Below are 21,853 nucleotides of genomic sequence, written 5' to 3'. Positions count from 1 at the left end.
AAAACAGGAAAAATGCAGATATTAGGCAGATAGTAAGCACAAACTTGCATACTTTCCTATGTCAGGTCTCCTTGCACCCATCAAATCCATCAATGTATGCATTTCACTTTTAAAATCAAAATCACTCCTCTATGACTGGCAAAGGTGCTAGTCTTTTTTTTTTCCCCCTTTTGTATCCAGAAAGTTAAATGTAAATGCTTTAAGTGCTAAGTTTTGGTAGTACATTAATGAGAATAAAAACTCACAAGCTAGATGAAAGATTCTAAAATAGACAAATGTCAATAAGTAACCTTTCACTGCTGACACTAAAGGATGGAGTGACATGCAAGTGCAAACCAAAAGAAAGTCAATAAAGAATACAGTAGTATCAAGCCCCCCTACCCCCACAAATAAAGCTTTTATTATCTCTCCCTATAAAACAAGACAACCTGCTTTTGAATAGGTAACAAAGATGCAGGGCCTAATGAAATGCTATTTTAAATTGTAATCACCCATGAATGAACAGATATAACATCTGCAAAACTTGTCAAATACCTAATGTGTTGCTCAGACCTGCCAATCTCTTGCCTGTTACACAGATCTCTCTCTCTTTCCTGATGTGTGTAATGCATTTTGAAAGTACTTTCAACACAACTCGCAGAAAACAAGACACTCCTTCCTTCTATTTCACACTTGCACCCTGGGTTTTTAAATTCTAGCTATCTCCCACGGAGAAGGAATGGAGAATATGCATTTTGATGAGAAACACTGCTTTAAAAAGGTTATGTAAGTGTTTGATACAACTGTAAACAACTCCATCAGTGTTCATCAGCTAAATGCATTATCTCATCAGTCTGTTATCTGCTGAAGAGGTAACTTTTATAAGATCTCTATTATGGTTTTATTACTCTTTAGTCAGTCCTCATTTAAATCAGCGGTTCTCACTGCAAACATGCTCCTGATAGCTTTACCTGACATTGTACAGGCACTTTTCCCCATAACTGAACTTGAATGGTTGCTCTTGACTGCAAGTGGAGCCAAGTTCCGAACATGGGCTATGGGGTTCCTTCTTGATTTTCACAGGGAGACCATGAAAAGCCACTGTAAAGAGAAAGAAAATGTAATTAAAACTCAAGTACAATATTAACAATAAGCCTTCTCAAGTAAGCTAGACACTGCTAATTAAACACATGATTAATTAAACCATTGCAATACTAAAAACAATATAGGAAATAAACATTTCAAATATTTCTTCGGGTGTCAACGGAAAAATAGACACCAGAGATCCTTTGCATTGGCTATTAGCACTTTTATTGTTTAATAGAATGATGGCCAGGATCCCATCTCATTAGCAGGAAAATAACAGCCCACTTATATTTGGCTTAACTACTGTAAATGTTGTCAGAGGCAAAATACTTCCCAGGCACCAAATGTTTCTAAGTAATATTAGTGAGGTAGCTTTTAGCTATAAATGCAATAGTAGTTCAAAGAGTGCCACACAAATGACTCCAAAATAAATTTCTCCTATATCAGCCTCAAGTATATGATCAGTAACCTTTTTGTCCCACAGAATGAATGAAAATTTGCAGTGAAACTTATGAAACTGGATGATGACATGAGTCTTTAGTTATAAGTAATGTCTGAAAAAAATACACAAGGAATGCCTTCAGTAATTTTTCTCAAAAATACACAAGATAAAATCCTGGCCTCACCAAATTCAATAGTAAATGTGATATAGATACAAATTGAGAAAAAAATTAATCATACTTTTTTTAAAAGGTAAAAAGAACAGAAGGAGTATGACAGAAATGCAGCATTAATTAGTAGCACAAGTTGGTCTGGATTAAGAAAAAGGCCAAAGGTAAAGAGAAGGTTAACCAGCATATTAGTTTAAGCCAGCCAACTTTCCTTATTTCATATCCAACCTTAACCAAAACTAAAGCTGAAGAAAATTCAAAGTTCACCTGACATAGACAAATCTAAAGTAAACAGCCAGGAGGACAAGGGACTAAAAGACAGGTATGTAACACCTTGAAAGCACACTCATTGAGTTTTAAATAAAATGAGGTTGGGAATACATTTTTTAACTCCAAGAAGCCTAAAGTTTAGAGATCAATTTTATCACCATTTTTTGATGTTGTCACCAAAATACTGTAGTTTGAACATCCCACTCCATCCTGACACAGACACTTGCGCCTCTGTGGAAATCCACGTATGTGCAGCAGTCCCTGTTAGAGAACCTCAGCACAAAATCAGGCTGTTCTTGTATACCATCAAGTAGCATCTTGCCCTTGCCTTGCACCTGAACTTAGGAAAGACAATTTGTTACATGCTGGATGCTAATGAACCTGCATACACCATGTGTTTGGTGGGGAGGGGGAGGTAAATGAAATGCTGTCTAAGAAGTGAGCATCAGAACCAATAAACTTTGATTTATAAGTATCTGTAAGATCTGGATTCCAGATTCTCATGAGTCTTCCCACTGCTGGGCAGCGTTCAGAGAGCTCTTTCACAAACAGGTCCTCTCATACCCTATTACATGACAGCTTCTACTATTGTGTTTCACTGAGACATCTGCAAGATAACACTATGTTATTTTGCCACATATTATCACAAAACTCACAAGAATTGTCTCTAAAACTGGTATCCAGCTATTATATTTGGTAGGTAATAGTGAATTATATTGAAAAATTACAAAGGAAAAGCAGACAGTAAAACAGGTACACAAATACATACGCACAGCACAGAAACTTAAGAAACAGAGATGAAAAGTGAACATCACAACAAGGAAAGAACTCCTTCTGAATAAAATCGTCTGAACTTTCACTAAAATAAAAGACCATATGGACTTCTTGAATAAAGATTCTCAAATTTAATAATATGGCAAAATGTAGCCCAGTCAGCTTTCCCCCATAACCGTAAAGCAGGCTGACATCTAGTAGTTTGTTTTGGGTTTTTGCTAGTGAAGTTTTACTGCTGACTCTCCTTACATGTCTTGGTCAGATAACGCATGCCACACATTTAATACGTATGATGGGCCCCACGACTCCAGAATGGTGGTTCCAATGCAAAGGTAGGCAATCTCTTTGACTTGAATCAGAGAACTAAAACACAACTGCAACAAGACCCTTTTTTAAAGCCAGTATCACATATTCGCACAAGGGCCACATGCTGCTCCATTCTTTTAATTTTTTTTTATTTTAACTTTGCTACTTCCTCGGAGTTAATCTGTTATGAAAAATTACTTCCCTTATTTATTTTTAAATAACGGGAGTACAGAGACTCCCACACCACAGCCCTGTGCGGAGAACTGGCTGGGTATTTCATCACAGCGCTGAGAGCCTGAACGTCTGCTAACAGGCAGTTTTCCAGCTCACTGGCACAGGCACAAGTGAAAGCAGCACATTCATTTTGTGCAATTTGCTTTACCTTCCCACATGGAGTTGGTGCATGTAAAAGGCTGTTAAGTACTAAATTATTCCTTATCAAATCACCATCATCTGGAGTCATGATCAACACTAATTAAATTACTTTCACTGAACACGGCTCCAGCCTGCTGCCTCGGCTGCGAGGTACATTTTATTTTGCTTACTGTACAGTCCTAGCAAGGTACAGGGCACAGTGCTAGAAGGCATCTGTGCTGTAGTTTTAATTAAAGTTTACCTCACCTTCCTCCCAGCTTTATAAGCTAGGGTAAAGTGTATCAAATCAAGTAGGTTAACGCCTTCATTTCATTTAGGGAAAGCATTACAGTCCAAAGTGATTTTATATTAGATCTTTATCTTAACTACGGCCAGAAAGATAATGTAGCTGTAAAATTTAAAGCCTTCCTCAGGCAGTTCCCTGACACAGTCACCACGCTAAGCTTTATCTGTAACTCCTTAGTGTACACTTTTAGAAGCAGAAAGGAAAAAAGTCTGAGAAAAATACTTACTGCATTGGGGGGGGGGGGGGGGGGGCTTTCTTGACGGCTACTTGACCTTTCAAACCACATCTTAAGTGTGGCTGAAGATGACAGACTTATTCCAACAATAAAATTTCAAACATTCAAAACAGTTCTCGTGTCATCACTGAAACCCTCCACCCGTCACTCCTCATTTTAGTGTGACACATTTTATAGTGCACCTATTAAAACAGATTTTAAACATACACCATTTTGCTAAACTGGATTTTATATTATGTTTTCAATCCATTTTCTTCTGAGGAGAGCAAGGTTGCTTATTTATACAATCTAATTTTAGTGCAGCATACCAAGCTACCAACACATCCAAATTAACAAAATGACATTTCAAACAACCAGCTCCTCACCACTTCTTTCTTCCTGATGGCAAATTCATTTTATTTAACCCCAGAACAGAGTCTCAACCCTATTAAAGTAACGGGCACTCTGCCTTAATAACGATCTTCTTAAGAAGTGACCAGGGCCAAGATTTCATCCCGAGTGATTACTTACAGATAACTACCTCTGAACTTGAAAGGCAAACAATCTTACAACACGTATTTAGATGGATGGCTTCAACACCTCATCTCAACTACTGGGGAAAGTCAGGCTTATCAGTATCAGAATGCACTCAAACCGCAGACCCTGTCTGGAGCTCCTCCGAAGCCAACATGCAAATATAAGGCAAGCAGAAAGACTGCTGCCATCTGTAGCAAATTGATTAAGGTATAATATGTTACTGTATGCATATTCTCTGTGCATAAATATATCTATCTATATCTGCAGAGTAAGAGGGCTTTCATGTTATACATAACGTGCTGTTGCACAGACCTAGATTTTATAAAAACAATAATAATTTCACCACAAAGGAAACTCGCACAGAACATGCAAAACCATAGGGTGAAACCTGCCACCCCTCGTTTTGAAGTGCTGTTCTCCTTTGCTATCCATCAACAGCTTAATCCCCAAACATTTTGTTCATAATAACACCTAGTTTAAGACTCAAACAAAGAACAATTTTATTAAGAACTCTGAAATAAAGGAGGAATTGGTTTGTCTCAGAGGAGACTGACTGATACACTTTCTAACCTGAGAAACAGGAAATGTACCACCTCTGTACAGATAGAACTGAATCTTTTCTTTTGAGAAAGCCCCAGAAATGCACTGCATCAAATATAAAAGCAATGGTTTAAAATATTTTTCAATTCAAGAGACGATAATTCAAGATGAAGAAGAAATGAGAAGTATTTTATGTGAAATTGCAACTCATTTATCCTTTGAGCAAGAAGTTATAAGTTTCAAACTTCAGATTCCTGCACAGAACACAAAGCAAAATCTGATTTTATTTTCTGAAGAAGGATTGATTTAAACATATTGTTAAAAGGCATGAAATATTACTAGTAATTCAATGACGCTGGCTAATGGCAGGCAATCTTGACTCCACTAACCAAAGAGACAAAGACGTCTTATTATCAACACTTGTGGGGCAAGAGCATTTACCACACGGTATAAAATCAACTGACAGCAGTAACCTTGCTTGTGCTAGTGAATTCTGATGTCTCCTAAGTTATACTACATTCATGTGTATTAAGTGCAAGGCTTTTGTGTACCTGCAGAGAAAAGGAAGTAACTGGGAAGTCACAGTAAGTCATGTCCTAAAGATTTCTGCTGCATGTTTCTGAACTGCTTTTCACATTTATGCTCTTAAATCACCCTCTAAACCTGATTTAGCAAGTACACTCATTCATTTTTATGATCAACTGAAGCAAAACTGTTAATATGCAATGTAAGTTTAGAGAGATTTCTTGAACACATTTGAATGGAGGAGGTTTGACTTTCTAACAGCAAGATGAAAAGACAGATGTAAAAATATTTAAGTTAATACAACTACAACTCCAGGTGCTAGACTGACTGAGGTGACCCAAGTTAGTACTTGGGAAAATTTCAAAAGCAAGAAGAGAAGGCCCCATACTGATAAAGCCAACACTGTCACACTTTAAATCTATCTCCCAATGCACACAGAAATGCAGCAGGCACTTCAGATACATCAGTGTCTCTCCAAGATTCTTTTCCAGTACATTTACCTCTGCCAAGCCCTCCCCTTCCCCCAACACACAAAAATCCATTACTAAAGGGTCTAATCTCAGCTATCAGCACAGAGTGCCTTTTATGGAGCCATTAAACCATTTCTCTTGTTTACAGTGCCTGAAGAAAGATGTGAATTATGTCTGTGACAAAACAGGCGATAACATTTCTAAACTGCTATCAAAATGCAAACTGAAATACACTTAAGGACAGGGACCCTAATTCGTGTTTTTGCAATTTTCCTCGTTCACTATAACTTAACAGCACTCACCTGATGATTCAAACAAATTATTTATGCTGTAAGTACAACAGGTAGGCATTTTAATAAAAAAAAAAATCTACTTTCAATAAAGTAACAGTTTATTGAACAGTTCATCAAGGAGGCTAAAGTGCTGGTTACCTCTTAGTTGATAGTAACGACCTAGGTGCTCTTTATCAGTAGACATTTTAAAAAAAAATCCAAACACAACATTGTGAGTTCGTAAGAGGCCTGAAATGCTCTATTTCTGCAACAGTTACTTACCACTTGAGCCATACATTCAGTATAGGTATTTGCATATTTGATGTAATGACTACAAAACTAAATACTTTCTACATGACCTAGGTGGGAATGCCAGGCTTTATACATATTTTCTGAAGAGGTTTCAAAAATGCATATTTAACTTACGGAAAAAATAGCCTTCTGCATTCTGGAAGCTATTTATTGATTATTTATTTCTCATGATTTGAGCTACAGACCTTTGTAGATAGCTGCACTCTGAATTTCAACAACCATTTAATAGGCATCTGATTAAAGACAATGGGATGCCAAAGCAGGGTGCTTTTTCCATTTCATTCCACTATAAGTTAATTTTACTGGTAATCTTTGGGATGCACAGAAGTTAGCTGAAGCAGGTACTAGACCAAGCTGACCATTCCTTCATACTCTGGAGGTTACTACTGTTGCAGCTGAATGTGGCATGCAGACTAGTATACTAACAAAAAGTGAAATAAAAACATCATGGTGGAGAGGTGACAGATGAAGAGAGGTAGGAGGATGCAAAGACTTTAGTAAAGGCTGGTAACAGAGTCTTCCCAGCTAAACTGTTCCCAATAATTTTGAATTAAAGCCTACACTACAGACCACTGGAACAGCTGAAAGACAGAAGTGACTGCAAGCACAGATGACTGAGGCACAATCTGCAATTACTTTTACCCTAGGCAATCTCTTGCCTAGACAATGGAAAAAAACCCCTTTTGTTTCTGACCACTGCAACAGCTGCAAAGATGAGCAAGACTTGAAGACTGTGGACTGATGTAAGAGTGGGTGAACAGAATCTACGCAGACTCCACCAAGTTCTTGAAACATTTGATCTATCAAAGTCACCTCAATCAGACCTTAGCTGAGCTCCAGTCAACTGGATTTCATTTAGGTCTTGCTCTCTGCCAGATATTGGAAGAGGCTGGTGTCAAACTGGATATCTGACACAGATGTGTATCATCACTGTGGTTTCAGAGACTATCCAGGCAGTTTATATAAAAACTGAACATAGACAAGAGACCTGAGCTTTCACTATCTCATAAATGAAAGCTGCTAGAAAAGGGGGATGGGGGGGAAATCTAAGCAATCCTGTCAGGTAGTTTTTTGAAGTGGTGCATGATCTCGGTATTATTTTCCATCTTATGGTTGCCTCTAGAAAGCTAGAACTTGCTTAAGATGCAGAATTTGGCCCTAAAGACAACTGGCCTCCATCCTCACTGCATGGTGACCATTCACCTGAAACAGAGTCTGTGTACATGTTTGTGGGTGTGTGTCAAATGGAAATACGCATACCAAGTGTGCAAGCATGCCTCTGCAATGATATATTACGTATGGTCAAATTACATGTAATACCATAATAAAGGGCAGTAAGCTTTTTTCTTTTCAAATGCATATGTGTAACTGGGCAGAAAACGGGGAAGCAGCATGCAGAAGAGAGGAACAAGATGTAAATGTGTAAAAATGCATTCAATAAAAAGCTAGTTCTCTCCTACGTGGTGGCCTGGCTTTAAGTCCAGGGAAGGAAATCTGAGGATAGCTGGTATCATAGCGAATGCTCTATCACCCCTCATCTCAGCCCTCTTTCCCAGAAAGTGGAACTTCATGACTGGGCAGTACTTGGCAAACCCGTTATATATGATTCCATCAATTCAGTCTTCACCTTGGCTTCAGATCAGATCCTTCCAGTCCCTACCAGCTCAATAGATAGAAACAGCATGGGACCTCATTTTTTGGAAGCTAGTTCTGAACGATGAGCCCAAGCACCAGCTTTCAAAGCCAACTGGCAAGAATAGAATACGTGGGCAAGATGGATCTATTTGAGAACCTTGTTTAACAAAAAGAAAATACCAGCTTTGAAGTAATCTGTCACCTTTACTGGAAAATATGCAACTACAAATGCACTTTAATAACAGTTAGAACTCACTCTGTAAAATAAAGCAAATTGCTTATTTTGTCTTCCAGCCTAAAGCATACAATACTGTGCATGTCAATTAACGGTCTACTTGAATACTGCATTGCATGAATGCTACATAATAGTATAGTCTTTAAAATCCTCAGGAGGTGGGAAAGGATGAGGTAGGAGAAGAACAAAAGATGAGGACAAGAACCCACAATTTTGGCCTAAAGTCTGCATGGTCTGTTCTCAGATGACATGGTATGAGAAGAAAAAAATATCGATTCTGGATTTGAATCAGGAAAAAGTAGCAAGCAGGTGAAGATGAACCCGAAGGTGAAGATGCACTGAAAGCTGGAATTTATTCCTGTTTACTACTACAGAGTTTCAAGATGGAAAATGACAGCACATTTTCCTACAACTGATATTGGGAAATTCTGGACCTTAAAACCTGTAGTAATGAATCCGTATTAACAAGCATTGTTTGTTAAAATAACTTCCTCTTGCTTTGGAGTAAGAGAAGTTTTTTTCCTTTTTTTTTTTTTTTTAAACAAAAAGCATTACAGATTAATGAGTAAAAGACAAAAAGTGAGTATTGATTAAAATAAATTTTAAATTAATCGAATCACCTGTTCATCTCTAGATTATGTTAATTCTATATATCCACCATAATTTTTCCCTATCTTTATCATGATCTGACACTAACATAAAGCCTTTGAGAACAGGTAAGGCCAAAAAAAAAAGGTTGAAGTAGAGAACAGAGATGGATTCATTGTACCTACAGCACATCAAAGTTGCATCACTATCCATAAAGCAGGTTTATATGAGGGCATTAATACATGGGGAAAAGTGACCAACAAAATCATCATTATAATGCAGACATATGCCACTTCCCTACAGCACAGCATATTTGACTCCTAAACATGACACTCCTGCCCCTGTTCAACAAAGAAATTCTTCAAGATGCTTCTTCAAAAATAGAAATAAATGTCATTCTTTAACCGAAATGTGGTTTTCTAAAGTTTGTGTGCTAAAACAGTAAAAATTTTTGCCAGTTTAGCTATTTCTGGGCAGCTAACCCAGGATCCCCCCACCATGACGGATGCAGCCTTCCTGAGAGGTGAAGGGGTTGCCAGCCAGTGTGGAAGAGTATTAGAGTTTGCACCCATACAGCTTAATAATTAGTTCAGTGCTATAAAACCCTGGTTTTAGTGCAAGATATCCCTCATTTGCTTGTCTGTGCAGTTGCAATTTCTGAAATATTCATTAGAGTTACTGAGGGTACACCTGCAGCTTTCTGATGCTGGAAGTGCTGAAAGCACGACTGAGATAATTCAGATATTTGTAGCCACTTGGCTTCTCATTTAAAAGGATCATGCCGGTTGAAAATTGAAGTCTGTAACTATGTTCAGTACAGCAAAAATTAAAAAGCCCATCTGAAAGGGTAAGCCACCTGGCTAGAGAAGGGGGGGTGAGGGAATCTTTCAGTAAATACCAATAAAAGTTAACTTACTCCCTAAACCCAAAGATGCAAAGATGGAGCAATTCCAAGGCAAACTTTTCAAGAGGCTGATAGTAAACACCTTGTTAGGACACTGAAGGTCCTTTGGCCTAAATGGACACTGTGTTTGGGCCACTGTTAACCGGCTGAACTGCCACATCATATTAGAAGGCTGTCTCTACTCTTCTACCCCCAAGCAAAGGAATGGTTTCACATGATTTTGGTTAGCTGGCCCCTCTTCTCCACTCCCAAAAGATTCCAGCTTCTAGTTAACAATTGTCTAGAAGGTATTTTCATGCAGTGGGAGCTGCAGTTACGGGCAGAGTTTCTTAGCCTGTGAAAGCAGCAATCTCACAGAAATGCTGTCACGGGCACTGTTTTATTCTGATTTATGTCCCCTTTATGCAGTGCTCTTCCTTTCCAGACAGTTACCTGTCCTGCTGTGTGAGAGTGGCAGTGGAGGGAAAGTGCTGCCAGAGGGGCTCTGTCTCCCAGCAAGTACCGACAGGGCAAAAGTTAACCTGCTGACAAATACCACGGACACTGGATAACTCTGAGAAGAATAGAAGGAAATTTGCAGAACATTGGTGGGAGGGAGAAAGGGAGGATTAAGCTAGAAGGAGCAAACTGGCTTGCTTTGATGTCTGAGGAGAGTAGGTGAGGCAAGAGGAAGAGCTCTCCCTCTCCCCCTGCCCCCAAAATAAACAGAGGCTTAGGGCTCTCTGGAGGAGGAAGCAGTAACCTAATAAAAATTAAACCAGCTGGGTTCTGTAGCAATTGATCTAAAACCTGTGGATAGTGTAAAATGATTGTAGGGGGGGGGGGGGGGGAAAATCTAAAGACTTTTTAATCCCTCTATACTGCATCTGCAACCACCAGGACCCCACAGAGAAACAGAGTTGCTCTTCATCTGCATTAGCTTTCAGTGTTCAAATCCTGGGAGGAGATATGGGGCATTTGTTCCTACAATTACTTATAATGTATGTGGCTCCAAAGGCTCCCAGGCAAGGTGCGAGGCGATCCACCTTTAGAGCTCCTGCCAAAAAGGAAGGTCTTAATGTAAAACTAAGCCTGAGAGAAAACTTAAATTGTATTCCTACCTGGGAATTATCAATAAAGTTAAATGCAAAGAGAAGAGCTGGCCACTAAATCAGGGTCTGTGTGCTTTTCTGAGGACAGGATTTCCATTTGCAGCAATTTCCAAAATTTAATTTAAATTGTAAGACGTAATGGCTAAGTACTACGTAACTTCCATTACTAGAATATCCAAGTGAGATAATATCCCAGTGTTTTATACACACCCACGTACACTTTCCACTTCAGGTAAATCTGCAGCTTGAGGGTTTCGAGACTTGATTTTAATAGGTTATGTAGAAACAGAATTATGAAGAAAACTCTGGCAATTATAACACATATTTTTGCCAGAAGTAACAACAAGCTTTAAAATAAAATCATTTCATATTTTTTTGTATTTATTGTTTTAAAGGTATCATCCACTTGATATTTAGGAAAGCACACCCACAGCAGAAAACAAACAGGAATTGTTTCTGCCTCATTTCCCCTCTTACAGTAAAGTTTCAGGTTACATCAATCTAGTTATTTAGATATTATTTGTGGTTCTTTTGTGATGTATTCATGCAAAAAGCTAATAGCCAGCTATAGATGTGAAGGCTGCTGATGTTGTACTTGCAGCTGGACAAAATGTGAAAGAAACTGGATTTAATCTCTGGTTCTGCCATTCATTGTTCATAACAAACAACTGGTGTTAGAAGGTTGATTCTAGTTTGAAGTCGCTCAGTCTTAGGAGCCTACCTTCAGACATTCATAACCACTGTGTCACTTCACTTCCCTACAAAAATAGGAATATCCTCATAATAAAAGAGCATCATAATAAAGATTATCCTTAAGGATAATCATGGCCATCTGTCAGTTAGCTAATCAAGAATATGCAAAAGCAAGAGAAGCCAATAAATAATGAAACGGACTACACAGTGAGCACTCTCTAGCATGAGTTAAACAACTAATTTAAGAGATTATTTACAATTTGTTTTTATTTTAGCAACTCTGCTGGGCACTAAAAGGAACAGAATTGTATTTTGAGAAGATGATTTTTAATTTGATTTTGCCTTTAACAATAAAAACAGGTATACATTCATGAATCAAGTGTACACTAACTGAGAGTAGCTAATGGGATTTTTGTTTACTTCACTGGAAGAATGAGACTGTCACCACTCTAACTACATGTGTCCTTCATGCTCCAATGTTAAATTTTCACAAATGCTTACCAGTAAGGCAACTCTTAACAGATCTAGTTTATAATTCATTAAAGCAAAGCTGAAATCTAAATCTTTAGTTCACTACAAAAAGACACTGCAAAAACTGCAGTCTCCACTGGAAAAGGTGTGGGCCAGCAAAATAAGTAAACAATAAAATTCAGCTCACAAGTTTTATCACTGATTCAACAGGGAAACAAAGAAGCCATTGTCAGAAGTGGTTAGGTCTGGGAACATAAAGTCAGGACTTAAATAAGTAGCCCGGTATTCAAAGACTCTTAGCAAAGTGCTCTTTCTGGAGCTGGTGGAATTTTGACCACCTGCAACCAGGCTCTGGTTCTCAGCACAGATACTTAAGGCTTCTGCCGCTACCTAAAGAATTCTTACTGTATACAAGACTCGCAACTGAACGCACATTACCAATACACGCACCGCACATTTTTTCTGAATCCAACTGTTACTGAAGTTGTATGATTATTTTACACATGCATGCAATCAGTAAGGCTGACAATTACTTGGCATTCTTATATGCATGTATGCATACATACATACGTGTATATACAAAATACATATATACACACACACCGAGTACACACCGTGCATATACTCGTACACTTGCATAAATCCAGCTCCCAAATTCTAATCCCAAATGCTTGAAACTTTTTGTCTTTACTGAATACTGACACTTTTCAAAGTCTCTTTTGTCTCCATTTATGTTAGTGCTTTAGTCATGTGAAATTTTATTTATGGATAGGTTAATAAGGAAACATTGCACTCTGTTTCAGCATGAAGACAGAGTATTAAAAAAAATTAAACAGTTTATCTTTTTTAGGTATACATTGGAAGCAGAAAGGAAACAATGTTTGAGCAAAGAGGATCAAATTAGCAAGACTGGGAATTGTTTTGCACACGTTATTTTTCAAATGTCCTTGATGACGACTCGTAATATATAAATTTAAAGACAAAAACCTGGCCAGTCAGTAACCTTCCTATTCAGTGACTGCAGGACTTGGCAGTAAATGTCACTGCTAAAAAATATTTCACTACATTAACTTACTGGCAACCACATTTGCTGAATAAGTTCATAAACAGCCACGGGAAAAAAGACAACCAGAAATAAAGCTGATAATGATTCACTCTTTTCTAACATGCATAATCCTCAGTTTACAGAACAAATAGATACGTAAGAATAAAGATATCCTTAACCAAGACAGTTCACTTCTCTGTTCACCTCATCAAGGTCAAACTATAATCCAGGAACAGGTAAGAGTAATGTATTGAAGACAAGGAGAACATGAAGAATAAGTGAAAGGAAAAGAATCCCTGTCAGAGAAAAAACTGGAGCACATGCCTTGAAAAAGTAGTCAGTTTTCCATTTACCAGTTTAGACTAGGTTTAGCTCATTCCTAGAAAAAACACTGATGACTTCTAAAACCCCAAAAAATTAATAAATATCATCATTTATGCATATTTATAGCTTATAAATGGCTCCACTGTAATTACTTCACAGTACTGAAATGTGTAAGACCAAAACAAAAGGACACAGAACCTGAAACACGGGCTATTTTTCCTGTATGCTTACAGAAGGCTAGCAATATTGGTCCTACATGACATGAATGTGTCACGGACTCTCCAATGCTGAACTGATGTTTTGAAGACGGTCACTCTCTCCTCCCTTTTTTTCCTGCTACACCCTTTGAAAACTTCATGGCAACCTGTGGGAGAACCTGACTTCTGTCTTCAGTTGCTGAGGCAAAAAAAATGATACGGACTGTACATCCGTTTTACCTAAAGAAACATATGAAATAAATAGAAGTGGATGGACTCAACTTGCAGACTGCCTCCTTATTTTACACCATCCCAGAGTTTATGGATTTTCAAATCATTATTTAGGCTGCTCTTGGAATACAAAACACATTTTGTGAAAACATTGCATGGAAAGCAGTTTAAGGAGAATAACAGTTTTGTATTAAAATAGAATCACAAAGACCCTTCAATCTGCCTTGTTTCGTTTCTGTGTGAAAATACAGTTGAAAGAAATTTCTGCATACTTTGTTTAATACAACTGGAACTGAGCAGATGCTCTAATACATATACATACTCCTGATGAAATTAACTAAACAACTATCTGTTTTAAAACAGAAATAACTGTAGTGTTAAGAAAATACTGCCATGACTACAAGTTACAATGTGAGGCTTGCCTGTATTTCCACAGATGGGATCTTCACAGAGTCCTTATGGGGAAGGGAGGAGGGGAGGCTTCCTCAGAAAGGAAATAGAAGGCTTTTTCACAACTGAAAATTCAACATTTTGAATAAAATATGTTTAATGTTTTTGTTTTTATGTAAACAGACCTTAGGAAGTGATCTGACAGCCTTAAGAAATTACCATTTGAAAGAAAAAAGGTCTACATGCTTCATCTTTGATCTATGAGACAGATTTATCACAGGACAGGATGACTGAAGTTTATTCATTAGCTGATAACCTCCACATGCAACCAAAGCCTTTAATCTGCAGTAAAACAGCAAATGAGGATGGTGCTCTGAGGAAAGGAAACTAAGTCAGCTTGGCTGAGCAGGGACATGCCAATGGAAGGCGAGGGGGGAGACAAGGGGACAAAACCCCACAAAAGCAGCCCTGTCCAGCTGCTTGGGCTCCTCCATGCCCTGGAGAGCTGGAGACCATCAGGTTCAGAGCAGTTGCGCGGTTAAACTCCATCTGCATAACGTGGCTGCTGTCTCTGCTGGGATGCCCAGAGGTACCTTTTCGTTAGCAACAAAATTCACATCATGGCATGGAGGGCACTCTGAAAGGAATAACTTCCACTTTAAAAGTTTTAAAAATGAAAAGCTATGTACTCGATGGAGTCTTGTCATTTGTTTCACAGTGCTATTACCACCATCGGTGTTTACACAATCTGTGAGCCACTACCACTAATACAATCCAGGAGAACCTAAAGCCCTTGCACCTTCAAAGCTGGCAATTTAGTATAAAAATACAAGCAAAAAAGCAAATAAACAGAAACTGCTTATTAAAATCAAAGCAAACCCACAAATTCTCTACTGTTAAGATCACAAGTTAAAGGCATTACGGTCGACAGTCTGCCTCTTGGTGAAACTTTTTAAAGAATTAAATCTTGCAATTATGGAAAAGGTCGCATGGCAGATTTAAATATTTCCAAAAATCCTCTAGAGGAAGGAGGAGGAAAAAAAATCCATAAAACCCCATATTAGCATAGGCTAATGCCCTGCGATGAACCACAGAATGAGCCCACAAATTCCTCTGAAAGACACCAATTCCTAATTTCTTTTGAATGAGAATTAAAAACAAAAGAAAAAAAAAAGTTAACAGCTGGTAACAGTTTCAGTCCTGCTTTAAACAAAGGAAACAAGTGCTCAGGGACACAATGAAAGAAGTGAGGCTATCTAAGGCAACTATGAAGGGAGATAAGGTGGTCAGCACCGACTCCTCAGTCTGACCTCTCCAGCTCTTACAACAGCAATTGCATTGGACTCTCTTTGTAAAATGCTTTTGAGATCTCTAGATAAGTGATCATTAAGAAAGCTGTGTATCTCACAGCAGAGTGATACATGCATTTCTGTACCTACTTCAAACCGAGAAACAAAGATGTTAAGCAACATGCCCAAGGTCATGCAAAGCTAAGGGCAGGAACAAACCACAGAGCCCCAACTCTCACAGACCTTTAGAAAGGATCCATCACAGTCAGGCATTCACTAAAATAAATAAGTAAATGTCTCTGTATCTGACAATGTCTGACCTATGAAAGGAAGTAGTTTCAAGACAAGTGGCAAGAAACAAAACACAGCCGAAGCAGAAAGGGAATAGCTAGGCACCAACAATAACTAGCACCACCTTGTAGGATATCTGTCAGAATGCCTGATGCAGTACCACACTTGCAGAGCTACACTTAAAGAAAAGGTGATTCCAGCCACACAGGCTCTAAAAAAAAAAAAAAAAAGGAAATTTATATTAAAAAAAAAAACCTCCGTGAAAACACACTGGTGTGTGCAACTTGCCACACACAGAAAACCAAAACACTACCAACTGCAATTTCTAGGACATTGTGCACTACCAAGACATGACTACCAGCTGCCTACGTAGTGAATCATCACATTAAAAAATGTTGTCATTTTTTTCAGTCCACTAAACATTTTTCTAGAAGATGAAAAAAAAATCAAACCATTCTGCATCATAAACAAAAACAAACCCAGTAAACAGATCTCCTTTTGACTTCAGTAGGCCCATCAGAACTTACGTTATTCTGGTGCTTTCTACTTTGTTTTAATTGTGTGGGATTTTTTCTCCAAAATATGTCAAAATAAGTGAAAACTAAGCTCTACCAATTGCTCATCAGCTCTTGCTATACTAAAGCAAACAGGAAATGCTATTCTAGTTCTGAAATTCACTTTTGAAACTTAAGTCACAGAAAGAAAAAGAAAATAAAACAGCATTTTTCACCTGACAGTGAAAAAAATAAAACAACCATGATTCCGTATGCTGCAAACATGTAAATAAATATTAAAGCTTTTTCTAATTTAAACTGCATTTGGAATATCCTAAGCCATTAGTTAAAATGACAGAAGAATACAGCTACCTGAAGCCTATGTAAAGAATCTCTCTTTAACAGGCTTTTAAAGATTGCAAGCCAGAGCATCTAAAAAGCACATCCCTGAATAATTTAAGGCTCCTGGCATCTACATTGAAAGAGCGCCTTTGCTAAACCTGGAGGAAAAAAACAGAGGTAAGAGAAAGAATAAAGGTCATGAAAGATCAGCAACAAAATCACCTCTAAAAAAGTATTTTTCCGATCTTAAAGTTTAATCAGACATGGAGGAGCACAGATTTTACAGCCTGCCCTTCCCACTTACTGTCAACAGCTGCGGTCTAACATTAACATTTACCCCTTGGCAGTGTTAAGTTAAGATTGTGATGGTCGGGGAAACGATACAGGAACAAAATGAAAGAGAAGGAAGGAAACTGATCAAGAAGGTGAAGCACAGCACAAATCCTCATTAGCAGAAATTCAATAACAAATACAAAGCAAAAAGCTAGAGTTTGTAATGAATTTTATATGGGTAACCTACATTTTAGGGCAAAAGAAGAAAGAGGAAAAAACAACTCTGGAAGACAGACCAATGTAAATACACATTATTAAAACAAAACAAAACACTATTATGCTATTAAGACAACAGGCAATCTGGTTTGGTGCAGGGTAATCCCCATTTATAACCAATTGTACCAAGGTTGAATTACAAATCAACGTGTTGTTGACAATACCAAGTTTTCTCTGCCAACTATATCCTTTAAACATCAACAAATCCTACCTACTTCCTCGTGTCTGTCATAGAAACCATCCAAACAATGGGAGCAAGCAATCTTCACCTCAACAACTACTGACTTCAAGCAAACTGAACACTACTCATTTTTACTCCTAGATTGGAAACTCCTTGCTGTTCTACAGTATCTGAAAACCTCACCACTGATTACAACCAGTTCAGGATCTGGCTCCTCCTCAGTATATGAAAATGGACTTGAAACAATAGGAAACCTTATCTGAGGAAGTTAACACAGGTCACCCTTCTCCACATGTGAATACCGACTTTGTCCGGACAGAAAAACAGCTTAACTAAGTCTCATGAATTAGATAAGAATTTGGAAAAAGTGTCACATAAGGAATGCTGATTTTTTTTTTTTTTTTAAAAAAAAAAAAAAACATTCACCTTTTTGGAGAAACGGACTTTGTATTTTTACTTTACACAACTTTTCACGTAATTGCTAAAGGAAGCGTAATGAGGAAGTCACTGAATATGTAGCAAACAGGTCAGCTGAAGTGTAGAAGCAGATTCAGAATGCGGCAAAACCAACCTGCCTAACATAGAATTTCCAAGTAAATGCCTGTAAAAGTGATTCCCTCCTCTTTCTGTGGAATTCTTATTTCTTTTGAGAATGGAAATGAAAGAGTAAGACAATTACACTATTTAATATGCAACTGTGATATTTTTAGTGTAATTGCAAGCAAAAAAAAAAATCTTTTTGATACACATTTTTCTCCCTTAGAACTCAAAATGTTCAATTGTTGCAGAAAGCAGAAGGTTGCAAGAAACTAAACTGCGATTTGTTTTTCAAATTTCATCCAAACAGGCTAGTTGTTATCTGCTCTTCATTCCACTCACTCTGAGCTAAACTACAGAAACATTCTTTGTGATAGGTATGCAAAGTTAAAAAAATATTTAATAAAAAGGTAATACAAGATGGACAAGATGGGGCTTTTGGACACTGTGACAAAAAAGAAAGGTTTGGAAGTGCAGACATTTCTAAAATCATTATGGTAGGAAGGACTTCTTTCCAGAAGACATAATGGAGTAACAAAATAAATCCAACTTTAAACAGGTACACTGAAGTTCAAAGCATTAAGGGGAAGCTTGTCATGCTGGATCCTTAGTTAGTAGAAATATGCATAATTCCAGCAACATCAATAATATCACATGAAGTTATGCTAGCTGTTGATCTCATAATATCCAAAGCCCACACCTAACTATAAATATATATATTATGTTTGCTTTTGAAAACTGATTTAAGTTGAATAGCAACTCATAATTGAAATATTCATGGTCCCAAGCTAGCTTTGAAGTTAAATCCCTAAGTGGATAAAGTGGACTGTATATCTAATCTAAACTAAATGTTTCCCTTAGTTACTAATACCAGTGCAGTTTCACTAGTTAAAATCATTATCACAGAAAAGTAACGCAAAGCCCATGGCACTTTAAGGGGCATTTAATCCTGCTTAGGGCTAGGACACAGCACATGATCTTGGCAGTATCAGTTCCTCCACTACCTTCCACATCTTTGCTTCAAGAGTTGACTAAGTTGTTGATTTCTAGGCAAGGTAGTTTTAACCACAGCTTTCCAGCACTGCTACTGTTACCAAAGTTTCTTACGACTTCTTTCAATGTTACAAGTTTCAATTTAAGACCACAAATTACCTCAGATTTAAAGCCCATTTCTCAAGCAACAAAGCTTGAAATAAAATGTCACTAATTTTTGTACCTGGACTGCAAACTGTAACTGTTTCAGTGAAAGCACTTCAGTTATTTTTTTATACTATGTACATCACACACACACCCCCTACCTATATACAGCTGCATAAATGAAATTTGTGCAGCCAACCACAGTTTGGTTGTCTCTGAACTAAAGCGGCTGTGACCTCCTTCACTGGTTTACACTTCTGTCCCTCGCCATTTCTGGAACAATTAAGTGTATTAAACACTGAATCTATGGAGGCTTCCTCACCCACTCCCACGTTAGAAAGGGAAAAAAAAAAAAAAAAAAAAAAAAAAGCGCCAAGTGCTCCTGCCAGGCTGCTGCCAGTAACAAGGTGAGCACTGTACAGACTTATAGATTATATATAGTAAGTCATTATAATAGAGTTTGAAGGCAGGTTTGGATCCTAGAGAAAACAGTCACAATTGTGCTACTTCTGCCGCAGTAATTTCCCCGTGGCTTTGGTTATGTTGATCTCCGTTTCTGTTTTGCAGAGCCCACAGCTACATACGTTATATCCAAGTACATCTCTGAAACTCCATAACCTTTGCCAGAGTAACTCTCCAGGAAGCTCTCCTGACCTTTATTTAAGATAAAGAAACCAACTGAAATGAAGAAATAAATGTTCCTTTGATAATACTGTGTAAGCTGTGGCTAAGGAACTTTGAAATACAACAGCATTAATAAAATAGCCATATTAGGAGAATTTCTTTATCACCAAAAGCAGTGACCAGCTTCAATGGGGCTTTTCATTCACAGTTCACAAATTATTTTCCAAGAATCATTGACTTGTTGTGTAACAATAATTGTGGGTTAATAGAAGCCCTAACTGAACTTTGTACTCTTACACAAAAGATGTATGCATACATGACTATGTTTGGACACAGTTCCATATGTAGGATAACATATCTGATTTTCAACTTATAGAATAGTTTTGGCTTTAATATTGTAATTTAATAATAATAATAATAATAATAATAATAATAATAATAATTAATAATAATAATAAAAAAAATAGTCTTTGAAGCCAGAGGTGAAAAGAAAAAACCCTGTTACAAAGTGCAACTTTAAAAGTGACCATGATTGTTGGTTGGTATATGTACAGGAACTTCTAGAGAAAAACAAAAATAAATTGTTGCTGTACAGGTATACTATCAGAGTCCTGGGGATGAAAAATTTTTTTCTTTTTTCCCCACAAAATGTTGTTATGAATACTCTCAATAAATTTTTCTTGAAACAGTTTCTGAGTAAATGGAAAAAATTCTCGAAAAGATTTATAAGAAAACTCAACAAATCTGAATTTGGGTTAATGACTATTTTTTTTAATGCAATTCTTTTTAATCTCTCTAATTTTAATCCTAACATTTCAGTACATGAATGCTGTTTTTAACAGCTATCTGGTTTAGTGAAGTGCAGTAATTCACTCTGATAGGATAAATTATTTAAGTTATTTAGCAAAACGGAAAAGCTACCATGCACTCTGCCTGCAATCAGCAGATGCTGTTTAGAAGAGACCTCTAATGATGAAGTCTTGCCATAAGGAAGAAGATGCATAAAGAAGCTCCAAGAAGTCTGTGACACTGTCAGATAATGTTTCTCACGCCATTTCTTTACTACACCCTTGCAGCCACTCAAAACCACAGGTACAGCAAAGGTAAGCCAGCGTTTAACAGAACTGTAGCACTTTAGCAGATAAAGGCAAGATTTGAGGGGTACAGGCTTAAAAAAATAAGTTGGACACATGTTAAGTAAAGTAGCAAACAATGCAAAGCTTAACATAACTCCAGCTTCCTCCCATTAATTCAAAGGGAAATTTTGTTTGAGCAACCAAATGCCACATGCTAAGATGACTTTAAAAATGCTTCGGCAGTGGCTGTATTTGATTGATTATGTGAAGAAATTTATTTATACACAAAACGTATCCAGCAACCTGATTTCTGCTCAGCAGAGCTGCCTCCTATGTCTCACATTATCTGATCCGTACCGGCTCAACACCCTTCTCACTCTACGGACAGAGAAACTCCCTCCACCTCCACAACATGAGTTTTTCTTTGCTTCCCTGGGGCTGGGGGGTGAGAATTACAGAAGAGGGTCCCCCACTAAAGGTTATACCTTCAGCCCAAACAACTTCTTTTGGCTACATATCAAAATGCTACTTGCTTTATCTATTCATCATGCTGATGTCACCGACCAGCAAAAGGAGCTATCACATGACCACAGAGGACAGAATAAATAACAAATATGAAGACCCAAATATAAATATACATATTTTTAAGAAAGTGATGATTCATACTATACTTACAACTTTCAGCCTGATAGTCTGGCACAAACTGCTCGTCATTGTCAGGTACCTGAGCTGAAGAAAGGAAAACAAAAACAAAAAAACAAACAAATAAAAAACAAAAACAAGGAAAGAATTAAAAGAAGCCATTAAAGCATAAATAAAGACTATTCTGCTTAATTTGAAGCACAGCCAAGATTAAAACTAGGAATTTTTTTCTTGTTGTTGAGTATGAGAATCAGGCAAGCGCATCATTTTAGTATCACATAAACCCTGGGGCGAAGCTGTGCGATGCAGTGGAAGTCCAGAGCAGCCCCA

General features: G+C 37.6%; 1 protein-coding gene across 4 annotated transcripts in view; it reads right to left on the bottom strand.

The window, feature by feature from the left end:
* The window catches only part of ETV1 (ETS variant transcription factor 1), a 66,927-nt gene that overhangs the window by 31,950 nt on the left and 13,124 nt on the right, over positions 1 to 21,853 (bottom strand). For all 4 annotated transcript variants that reach the window (XM_074863534.1, XM_074863515.1, XM_074863524.1 and 1 more), the window contains 2 exons: positions 21,557 to 21,610; positions 951 to 1,080 (listed from right to left, as the gene is read on the bottom strand). In XM_074863534.1, coding sequence (XP_074719635.1) covers positions 951 to 1,080; positions 21,557 to 21,610 — 184 coding nt within the window. The remainder of the gene's footprint in view (positions 1 to 950; positions 1,081 to 21,556; positions 21,611 to 21,853) is intronic.

Source organism: Strix uralensis, chromosome 1 (assembly GCF_047716275.1).
Source record: "Strix uralensis isolate ZFMK-TIS-50842 chromosome 1, bStrUra1, whole genome shotgun sequence".
Taxonomy (NCBI): domain Eukaryota; kingdom Metazoa; phylum Chordata; class Aves; order Strigiformes; family Strigidae; genus Strix; species Strix uralensis.
Note: the sequence above shows the minus strand (reverse complement) of the source record. Positions and strands in the feature narration are given on the sequence as shown.